Genomic DNA, 12305 nt, shown 5'->3' on the forward strand with positions numbered 1-12305 from the left:
CAGGAGATGGTCATGAGAGGCTAATTGGTGTTCCCATTTTGTCGTCATCAAGAGAAGAACATATTGATTCTACTATAGTACATTCGCTTGAAGAATGGAACTTGGTAAAGTTCGTGCAAGCAGTTTATTATGACACTACTCCTTGCAATATGGGTCTTGTCAACGGTGCTTGCATTCTGCTAGAGCAGTAGCTCCAAAATAACCTTCTATACCTTCCTTGTATACACCACATTTATGAATTAGTTTTAAAATGTGTATATGATAATTGTTGTATTTCGTTTGCATCTGGACCGGACGTTCTCCTATTGTAGTGTTTTCAGAACGAGTGGTCTAGAATAGATTGCACTAACTTTATTCCAGGAATTAATGATGATGATGATGTAACAAACAATATTTCCAATGTAAGAAATGAAGTGTTGAATTTTGCTATCAAACTTGTGGATGCAGGACACTGCAGAGAAGATTACAGGGAATTTTTAGAACTGACCATCATATTCTTGGGTGGCATCCTTCTTGAGGAGTTTTCTTTCGTTTGCCTGGAGCAATTCACCATGTAAGGTGGATGGGAAAAGCAAGCTACTATTTAAAATATTTCTGTTTCGCCAACAATTTCGTTTAACGAAGCAAATAGAAACGGGTCTTCGGAGAGTATGCACTTTCTGATCCGACTATATGTTCACAGTTGGCTTAAATGTGATCAAACATCCCATTCACCATTACAAGATCTACATTTTATGAACGATTAGTACAGTTAAAGACAAATAGATGTTGAATTATCTGAAGTGGCTCTTTCTAAATTTTCACGCCGATTTTGGTACTTGACGGAGGAACACGTAGCATTGGGGTTTTTTGATGGAGTTACCGTAATGGAAAAGCAAAAAATGGTTGAAAGAATTAAAACTATAAGGGGAAACCGTGGCAAGAGATGATACCATAAAAATTCTTGTGAAAAGAGAAATCATTGATTTTGTTACAACAAACAATTTTCCTCGAGAGATTTAAAATACCAAAGGGTTTCTCGAGTATGATCCGACTTCATGGCCAAATAACAATGACTATCTTCAAGGAAAGACAATAGTTTAATTCATCCACGTAACAAACGGTGTGCAGAAAGGGGAGTGTAAGTAATAGAAGATTACAACAACGTTCTTACGAAACGCAAACAGTTTCTTTTGCAGATAATAAAGGCCCACAGACAATCTTTCCCTATATGCGACAAAGTGAACTATGTAGCAAATAAGATTCATAACTTACCAGAAAGATACTACATAAATAAGGGATATTTCAATTTATTCCAAGATATAATTTTTCTTTTTCCTCACAATGATCTATGAATCATCTTGATGGAAAAAAAAAAACTTAGTTCAAAGCGAAACAAGCAGTTTGTTTCAGTTTATGTAAAAGACTTCCAAAATTCTTATGTATCTGTGTTCCATAATTGCAATAAAATAACATTACATGAAGCATTTTGTTTTTCACACGTAATAACTCTTACATGAATATAGGTAACTTGAAAATAATACAAGATTTGTGCATCTGGTGAAATGCTACCTCAAAAAGATATGTCACATGACCCTCTTCCTATTTGAAAATTTTGACGTGAATTCAAGATGGCGGACTTCAAGACGGCCGTCACGGTAACGTATACAAGATTAAGTTGGTCTCTTCCTCTAGTTCCATTATCCAAGATATCTTTTCATTCCCTTGAGCCGTTTCTAAATTACAAGAGTTTATTCCAGCTTTTCCCCATACACATGTATTGTAAACGCATTCAAAATTTTAGGTCGTTTGGGGTACCATTTAAAATTATTCAATGGATCTAATTTTTCTCCTGGCTTAATTTGGTTCCATATGGAACCATTTTAGGGGGTGAGTCCAAAGAAATTCCTAAATTTATTTTTCCCCATATAAATTTGGATTACCCTAATATATATATATATATATATATATATATATATATATATATATATATATATATATATATATATATATATATATATATAATAATATTTCGTGAAGGAATGAGAGAGTGAATATAAGTAATTTAGTGAACAGAAAATATATGAAATCTGTCAAAATTTGGTAGAACTAATATGAAAGCTTTAACCTAACCTGAAAATGTAAGAAATCTGTCAAAATTTCGTAGAACTGTCTGCTCGAGTACTGCCTCAGTCGCATGCAAGGTAAGAGTAATCAGTGGAGTTTATAATTTCACTGTAATCAAAATACAAGTCTTTTACATTTCCCCTTATTGGTGTGGTTCATTTACTTATTTAGTATGTTAGTAAGTTGTATCCTGAATACTTTTAAAATGTCTTTTGGATTAGAACTGTGTTGAGAAACAGATTTTTGTCGCCAGGGGAGCCATGATTATTAAAAATGATAGTACAAAATTTTTGAGTATTGGTAGACAGTATTTTACGCTGTCATATAATTATTAGGGATTTTTTTTATGGAAGTTAGTAAAAGAACCTAATTTAGCAAAAAAAAAAAAAAAATTTAGTCTTTAATTTTATTCACACAATGGATTATTAAGATATACAAAAAATGAGAGAACATTAACAAAATATAAATTTTGGTTACCAAACTGATTTCGCAAGGAGACGTAACTTTCTTTGCTCAGAGTTTTTTTCAGTTAAGTTTTACAAATAGGAAATGATCTTACATGAGTGTGTGGAGTCCTCTCACCCACATGACTGATTAACTTCTCCACTTGTTATGGCTGCCTCCGTTCTACCTTCGCCAGCCTGTATCCTCCTTATATTCTCAACTTTATTACGCTTTAAACAATTGAGAGGTCTTGTTCATTTGTTAATCTTGTCCCTTAGGCCAAGTTATTCTAACAAAAACATTTTAATAATTTGTCTTCTTAAAATTCACTTAAGCACAAATTATCTTATCCATTTTTTTTTTTTCCAAAAAATATGTTTCCCAACACAGAACTTAATCTTCAGCTGAGATAAAACACAACTTTTAAAAGGCTGAAAGAAGAAAGAAAGAAAGAAAAGAAAAAAGAAAGACACAACAAGAAAGAAAGAAAAGTATTTTAGTAGTTAGAAACTCTTTGAAGTGTTTGCGAAAAAATCATATGTAATTTCATTTCTTTATTTTTCAGATGCCATAAACCAAGAGATTCTTTATTTTCATGGTCTTCTGGATTTGATAATTTCACTGGCTTCGTGAATTGGGGTTTCCTCTTACTAACAATAGGTGGAGTCAGACTGCTTTTGGAAAATTTCATTAAGTAAGTCATTTAATTGCAATAATGGTTGTTTTTCCTATATTTGAATATAAAGTAAGCGTTAGAATGGTAAAAGTGAGACTAGTATTTCACCTTAAGAGTCTGACATACTAAAAATACAGTAATATAAAATTTACCATTTTTCTTTTGCATGTTTATTCATAAGTGAAAGGAGATAATAAAATGCAACTCACCACAATCATAGATCATGTTATTCTACAATAGAAAATATGAATCTGCAGAATTTTCAGTGTTGCCATCCATAGAAATTACAGTATTACCAAAATAACATTTCCCTCAAAATCTAAGTTTAAGGCAGCGACTAAAGGAACGATCTCAACTGCATTTGATTACGTATCATGTTGTTTTGGTATCCTGTTAACTACTTTTTAAATAGCATTATTATTTAATTTTATAACTGTATGTTAAAACTATTTTATTTATTACAAACTAAATTCGACTATTATTTAAAAACTTAATTTTGGGGAAAATGTTATTCTGGGAACACTGTAATTTCTATGGATGGCAACACTGAAAAATTCTTCAGGTTCATATTTTCTGTTCTAGAATAACATTATCTATGATTGTAATAAGTTACGTTTCATTATCTCCTTTCACTTACGAAAAACAAGGAAAAGAAACGTGGTAAATTTTGTATTGCTTTTAGTATGTCAGGCTGCATGGAGATTTGTAATGCATTGCAAGTAAAGTGGTTTTTGTCTTTTTTATGTTTAAAAGTATTTAGATTTAAATGCAAATAAGCACTAAACCTAACTTTAGTTTTTTTAACAATTACATCTTTACCGATTTAATTTTTTAAATAGAATTTTTATACAAATCTTAGGTGATTTCTCTAAAACCAACAACTATTTCTAAAATGGAATTCTCAACGTATTGCTAGCATTGAATCAACAAAAATTATTGTTCTCTTTGATAATCCATTTGGTTCAACTTGCGATTGGAAGTGAATCCGATAACATTTTTTTAAAGGATAAGTAACAAAGTTGCTTGTTGTTAAGGATCTGAAAGTTATCATCGTTTGTTTTTTGGAATAGCATTTTTATTTTTGTGTTTCTTCTGTCCTTCCTTTTCAAAAAAATGTAAGAAATGTTCGTAGTTTTTAATAAGGTGAATACATTCTTTTCTGAAAGTTAAGCTTACCAAATTATCTGTACATAAATAATAGTTTTTTGTTCCTATTGTTTAATGTTGTCTTTACAAGTTGCACATTTTTCATACTTGTCATTAAGTAGACGTAATAGTAACCTTATTTAGATAGCGTACACAGTTCATATTGTATTGGGTTGATTTGTTTGGCAGAAACTTTATTATATCACTTAACGCAAACATTAAAATAACTTTTCCACTGATTAATGCACATTGGGCAAAAGGTCGTAAATAACTAACGATCAATTTCGCAAATTATCACTGCAGTGAAATTTAACATAAACAGCACATGTTAGCAATTTTGTGACGTCATTGTGAGATATCAAAACGTTTAGGTGGAAATTCATGTTTGAGAAAAGTGAGCTCAAACGTTAAATTCGTAAATACATTCATAATTAGTAAAAGTTTCCGCATATGCGAATCTTTTCCGCACAGATATATCTTTTTACTCGTTGTATTATTTTCATTGTGGAAGGTCGGGAAAATACAAATGTTCTTGTGACTGTTCTTCGAAGCACTATTAATTATTGATTTCTTACATTCTAGTGATTGGAGTTGTATACTGACTTGTCCAGTAATATGAATTTAAAAAGAAAGAAAGAAAATTAAAACAGTAGCAAAGAGTGTGATTCCTATTTTGGGACAAATAACCACCAGAGAATTGTTTCGTTGGAGATTCTTTTTAACCTTATAATAAGTATGAAGTGTTAATGTGATTTTATGCAGATTTGTTTGAATGGCTTATCCTTTCTCTACGATTGTTATTTCATCTTTGTATTCTGAATACAGGTTTATGTAGAATAATTATGTTTTGAAATGCCAATGTGCTGATATAATTCCACCTAACTCGTTATATAAACATTAACTTCCCGCATAATAAATAAATAATAATAATAATAATAATAAATGGAATAACAACAATAATAAAAAATAGATTCACAGTGTACCTAGATTTAACCTTTTAATTTTTAAATATGATAATATGCCTACAAAGTAATAGCATAGCAAAGCTCGGCAGAAAAAACCGGAAGTATTGATACGGAAGAACCGGAAAAAGAAGCCGACGCAACTTGCTACGTTTGTGATTGTCATGTCAAGATAGCTATTCCTCTTGAGCGCTGTTACCCAATACAATAGACCACATTACTGGCCGGGAACTCATGTGGTTCGGATCCCACGTTAAGCTGTAGATCCACGTCTCATAGTCTCGCTGCTGGAAGGGACGCTAAACTCAAATAGTGATTTGAAAAAAGACTATCTATTGGGACAATATACTTGAGCTTAGAGAACGCGGGCAAGACAGAGAATTTTGTAAAATGTGTATGGACAGAATTTTGTACTTTCAAAAGGTGGACATGTCTGCATAAATGCTGACATATGGTAACTCTACGTTTATGTTGTATGAATAATAATTAAAAAAAAAAAAAAAAAAAAAAAAAAAAAAAAAAAAAGGCAATGGGCTCTGAATTTGACAGACACTTGATTACAACTTGGTAGCAATTTCCTTCCCAGAAATCTGCTTTTGAGACAAATTTAGTGAATACGATAGAAAGTTCGTGACACTGATAAGTGATTGTGCAAAGTGGCCAAAAATACTTGTAGGAAAGAATATGTAAGATAATTTTAGGAACATATGAGAAACACGAAAGGTTCTAACTAGAAATGAGAACACTGTTGCTACCAATCATTTTTCATCAGAAGGCCATACAAATAACATTGATCGTTGTGGGGAAATGTCCAGCTAATTGACGTAGTTAGGTTTTGTAAACCAAGAAATATACGATACATTCAGTTTGACGGTAAAATAAATTTACGGGAAAATAGTAAAATGAGTGCAAACTAGAATACTTCAAGAAAATTTATTTACACAGTGTATCATATGAGTTTATGATATAAATAACAGAACCTGTGCTGTATAGCCTTACGAAAAATATTTCTAAATTAATTTGATCTTTACTTATGGTTTTTAGAGAAAATGTTAGTTATACAATGTAAACGTATTCTTTTCAATACAGATACGGTGTACGGGTAGATCCAGAGCAATGGCTAATTGTTTTAACTGGACGACACGAAGGGAGTGGAGAGTACCCATCACTAACACTTTTGTTATGTAAGTAGAAAGGAACTTTATGAAAGACCACATAATATATGAGGGAATTATTTAAACAGTGAATATCATTAGAAATTTCTAGTCTATTTGACATTATTTACACTTTTGTACACTTCTGGTGGTATACTAAACGTCAATTCATTTTAATTCAATCTTTTCATTTATTTCAATCTTAATTAAATAGTAATTAGTTGGTAAATATGTATGTTGCAGTTTGAATTTAAACTGATTTAAAATAATTATTTTTATCTATTCTATTTTAATACGTATATATGTAAAATAAAAGCGCATTGAGAAAATACTAATACATCCTTGCATTCTCTTTCTTCTTGCAGATTCAAATGTACCTGTTGTATTGACTCTGCTCTTAGAAAAGGGCATTGCTTTGGTAAGTTTTAAAATCTCTCTCTCTCTCTCTCTTTCTAAGTTTTATACATCTGTCAGTTCAGTTGTTATTTGTCATATGAAACCTTAATATGCTCCGAAGTAGTTGTCACATAAAGTAGAAACTGATTCTCTAGATCAGTGTTTCTGAAAGTGTGGTCCGCGGAACGCGAGGTCCTCCTAAATTGAACATTAGTAAAAAAAAAAAAAAAAAAAGATATATATCAAATGAATTATGTATGGATTGACGTTGACAATCTCAAACAGGTATGGATTACATAAATAATAGATTTACATAGTTTAGTAAATAATAACTATACAATTATTAATAATGTATATAGATGCATTAATTATATTATAAAATTGAAAGTGACTATGTTCGTGACTATTAATCTCTTGAATCACCTAACCGATCTTGATCAATTTTTTTAACATAGATGAGGTTCGGGCCTGGGAGTGTTTTTATCATTTCATTTTGACGGTGGAACGTAGAGGAGGGGGAGGGAGGAGATACATGTAAAAAAAAAAATGAAAGTGACTATCTTTGTGACTTCATCACTCTTGAACCGTCCGATCGATCTCAATCAAATTTTCACCATGGATGGGGTTTGGACCTGGGGTAGTTTATATGATATCACTTGGACGGTAGAACTTAGTGCAGGGATATATATATATATATATATAAACTTAATAACTCTTGAAGCACCCTACCGATCTCGATCAAATTTTCAATACAGATGAGTTTCGGGCCGGGTCGATTTTTGTCATATCACTTTGACGATCCAATTTAGGAGAGGGAAGGGGAGAAACACATCTGCGGGAGGAGGCGATACATAAAAATCATTAAAATGACCAATATTTGTGTCGAACCCATAGTTTCCGGGGTTGCTAAGATGAACAGTGACAATTCCGATCCCGTTTAAATGCAAATTCAGTACTGCAACTTAGGGAAGGTGGAGGAAGAAGATATTTATAAAAATGATCGAAAATGACCTATATCAGTGTCAAATCCATGGTTTTCGGGGTCACTGAGATGAACAGTGACACTTTCAGTGGAGGGTGTATATATATAATATAAAATCATCGAAAATGACCGATATCAGAGAGCGCTCTAGTAATAGTAAAAAGTGACTGACTAACGGAACATATTACTATTTTTTCTTAATTTAACTCAGCGAAGCAGGTAATTGATGCTAGTTATAAATATTCTTGAAAGCCTTCAATTATTGAAAAGAATAAAACTAATAAAACAAATTATTGCAACCTTTCACATATCTTTCGATAGAGAGCAAAGACATGGTCCCACACTGTGCACAGCGTTATCAGGGAAGTGTTCAAATTGACCAGCCATCTGAACGATGACAGTCTGTTTCCTGTACTATTGAGTCTTGTCTATTGAGCATATTCTCGAATACCCTGTATATCTCCGTAAGAGTGTGGTATTACGTATATATTCATATAAACTTTTTTTTTTTCCTGTCCATAGAGGACTTATCTGTTAAAATTTGGATATACGTTAGCGATCCGCCCTGTATAAGCACCTGCTCGCAGTCGTTCGTTCTTCAATTTGCCGTGATTGCACGCTTTAGCTTTTACTGGTTTTCATAATTATCATTTAAATATTGGACAGCTAAAAATTTCTCAGTATATTATTTATAGTCGAAAGTAACATATCACCTGTCTGCTATATATTAGAATTCTTAAATCGTGTTGTGTAGGGGAAAAATTGCGATCACCGTGGAAACTATCAGAATGAGATATCATACTTTCTCCAGTTCATTCTATATATAAACCAACACTTACCTCGTAATCAATCTTCATTATATTTTTTTGGCACAAGGAACTAGTAAGGGAAATTGTTGGTTCGCAGTAACTAGGTAATGATATTTGAGGTGCAAAATTCAAGCCAGTTTTGATTGATTATGGCAATGAAAATACTGATACCGGATGCACACATTTCATGAAGCGAACTACCGACTGTATTGTACAGTAAGCATTCGTATTATTCACCCAGCCGGTGACAACCCGACAGTACTACACTCGTATTACGTGATTACCTATGGGTATCAGTATCAATACAAAATTCTCCAGGGCACAATTTTATATATATATCTAGAGGCACGGTGGCTCAGTGGTAGAGCGCTTACCTCTGGTACGTAGGGTCCTTGGTTCAATTCCTGGCCAAGTAAGTTTGTGGTGATCAACGCTCTTTAATACTGTGTAAAATTTGGAAACATTGGTAAATACATTAGGACCTAGATTCTCGTAACTCAATAATAATTTAGATATCAAAATATTAATAACATATTAAATATATTTTACCAAGTTTTGGTGTTTCGCAAGTAGGCCTTTTTTATTATTATTATTATTTTCTATTTGTCTAAGCTTTTTTGTCTGAAAAGTATGAATGAAATGTGTCTTTTCAGGAAATTATAACTAGTAAAACAGGAATGGTGGCACACATAGCAAACTTGTTATTGATGGTTCTAATGCCAATGGTGGTTATCAACTTGAAAAACACCGGATTCAGTCTAAGTAAGTACTGACTTTATCTTTTGACTAACAGTTAGTTATTTTATTGTTAGATAGTGTTGTTCTACAGAGAAATCAAGCACACCAATTTGAGCATTGAAATAAAATGTCAGGTATATTTTCAAATGCATTCATGAGTGTGTCAACAGATGGCACTAGTGTAACATAGTATGTATGTGTTACGCGGGTACTGTCTCTTGTATTACTCGTGCGCCTACGTACAAAGAGCTCCGCAACAAACAGCGCATTTCGGCGTCTCAAATTTCAAAACTAAAATGAGAGAACGATGATGTGTTGAAATCTTAAAACTGGACAATCTAGATGAATTTACATTGTTGTATTTTGCTGCACGATCATTTATTTCGTTCAGTATACCAAATGCATGTGCAAATTCCACCTGTATAGAAAATGTCAGGAAACGTTAACTTGATCAGTGCATGTTATGTTTACAGATAATTAATTTATTACAATATATAAGCGTCCTATTTCCATGAACGAAATTGAGTAAAACACAGTCATAACTGGTTTGAAACAGTTGTTTCTGTTCTTCGTTAAGTAACTCATCTACAGAATAAAATACACAATTAATAGATTTTTATTATTTCCATCTTGAAAATTGATTTGCCGTGGGTTTCAAACTCAATCTTGAATATCACAAATTCAGAACAAATTCTTATTTTAAAAAAAAAATGTTTTATATAATATGGAATCAAATTCTCAAATCTCTCCTATGGTTTCACTATCACAACTGTGTATTTACACTGAATACTTCATATAAACTCTGAATGTTTTGTTTTAAATCTTCAAAATGGTTAAAAGGGAAAATCATAAAGATAACCGTAATTAACTTTAAATACAAAGTTTTTATTAGTGGTATTATAATATTTTTAACCCAATCTTACATCCCTGTGTGCCTATTAAGTCTTCAGAATGTTAACATTTAGCTTAAGAATTTTGTTCTAACTGATACTAAATATTGTCCCGAACTATAATAAGAATATATATTACAAGAGTTTGAGAAATTTACGATGGAGTACATTAAGATGAAAATTTAGTTATTTTCTTCTTTTTCTTTCTACAGTTGGAGCTTCGTCAGTGTGTTCTATATATTGTGTTTTATTTCTGAAACTCTGGTCGTATGTGCAGGTGAACATGTGGTGTCGGAATAGTCGTGAAATGGCATTGAAGAAGAAACACTTACGAAGACAGAGCTTAACAATGCATAATTTTAGTAAGTTTTTCTTTTCTTTGAAAATATATGTAAGAGTAATTAGATTGAGTCAAGCAGGGATATAGGATTTTAGACTTCTGGGCTTTCGGTATCGAAGGCCCGTCACATTTGAGGGATAACGTCCCTCGGCAAGCACGCTATCCGTGGAAAAGGAAAAAGGAAAAGATTGGGGAGGGAAGGAAGTGGCCTGGGATCTATAAGTTAGGTACCATCCCGGCATTTGCCTGGTGTGAATGAGGAAAACCAAGGAAAACTCATTCAGGGTGGCTGGCCTAAAAAACCTTTTTACACTTTTTCGACCGTGCCTCCACCGGGAATCGAACCCGGGACCGCTCGGACCGAAGGCGAGAGCATTAGCGACTACGCTACGCGGGGTCACTTGAGTCAAGCAATGTATAGTTCTGTTTAGAACAATTTTTACCCATATCTTAAATTTACAATCTTTCAACAGTTTCTAACATAAAAAAGTCATAAGTCGTGTTTAAGACAGTAGTGGAAAATTTACAAAGAAAAGTTTATTTATAGCAACTGGCTAGCTATGGTATTTCAAGGACCTCTTTTTATGGAATTATCTTAACGGACATTTAGAATTCCGTTCTGAATGAAAAAGAGGAAACTCCTCCCAAGCTTTTTTTTTTTTTTTCTTTCTTCACAATTTAAATTAGTAGAATGGTACACATTTAATATTGTGCGCAACTGTCTCATAAAAGATTTTACCTATAAGTTGCCTTGTCGTTTTATCATCTGCCTTATATTTCACTCGCGCGTTTGCTGCCATGATGAACTCTTCCAGAGGAACGAATTCACTAAGGTTAAATCTTGCACTTCTTTCTTCCCTACAAACTAATTTTATTCTTCTGCGTTAAAGTAAGTACGAGTATACATTTTTCTAGTCGTAAATTTGTATCGAATAAGATTTAATTGGTGAAACCATTATAAAAATTTTGATATCCCTATTAACCGCCATAGAATATGTGCATCTATTTTTATATTGTTGGATATTTGACTAGCGTTATTGTTTTGTTTTGCCTTTATTTATTTTTATTTGAAGTGTTCGTTTTTTTATTTCATTTATCTGACCTACATTTACAATAACCATTTTGAACACCGAAGTAGATACTGTTTTCAATTATTTATTTGTTTTCTTATAAGACAATTTTGTAGTAACACAGAAATATGGCTTTAGAGTAATTTTTAAATCGCCAAAAAGACTTAAAATATTTTACTGATTTTAAAAGTTGCTATATTTCATGGATGGAAAAATAAATTTGGACATTTACTCAGTTTTATGTGCCTGCCAATTTTCATGCATATTTGTGACGATAAGAAATACCAATAACAGAATAAATGAACATGTCCAGGACTCTGAAGGATGAGAAATCAGCAGTTTTCTGGATTACTCAAGCATTTAAAATTGAATCAAAATACACTATTGACAAATTTAACATCCTACATAAAACATCGTAGGTACTAGAAAGAATAATCCATGAACTTATTTCGTCAGAACTAAAGAATTAAAATTAAACCTAGGTAAATGTACTCTTGATAAACAGTGAGATTCTATTATTACCTTCTGACCAATCTGAAAATTAGTAAACTATACCTCGGAGTATTAAAATTTGTTCACGTTTAACAAGCTT

The 12305-nt window shown here is 32.3% G+C and overlaps 1 protein-coding gene across 1 annotated transcript in view; it reads left to right on the top strand.

Annotated features, from left to right (window-relative positions):
- The window catches only part of LOC145685726 (diacylglycerol O-acyltransferase 1-like), a 52085-nt gene that overhangs the window by 17694 nt on the left and 22086 nt on the right, over positions 1–12305 (top strand). Inside the window, exons 2-6 of the mRNA XM_081758222.1 lie at positions 3116–3244; positions 6424–6518; positions 6854–6906; positions 9329–9437; positions 10516–10665. Of these exons, the coding sequence (XP_081614348.1) occupies positions 3116–3244; positions 6424–6518; positions 6854–6906; positions 9329–9437; positions 10516–10665 (536 nt within the window). The remainder of the gene's footprint in view (positions 1–3115; positions 3245–6423; positions 6519–6853; positions 6907–9328; positions 9438–10515; positions 10666–12305) is intronic.

This window comes from Thermobia domestica, chromosome 1, assembly GCF_964235325.1.
Source record: "Thermobia domestica chromosome 1, izTheDome1.hap1.1, whole genome shotgun sequence".
Lineage (NCBI taxonomy): Eukaryota > Metazoa > Arthropoda > Insecta > Zygentoma > Lepismatidae > Thermobia > Thermobia domestica.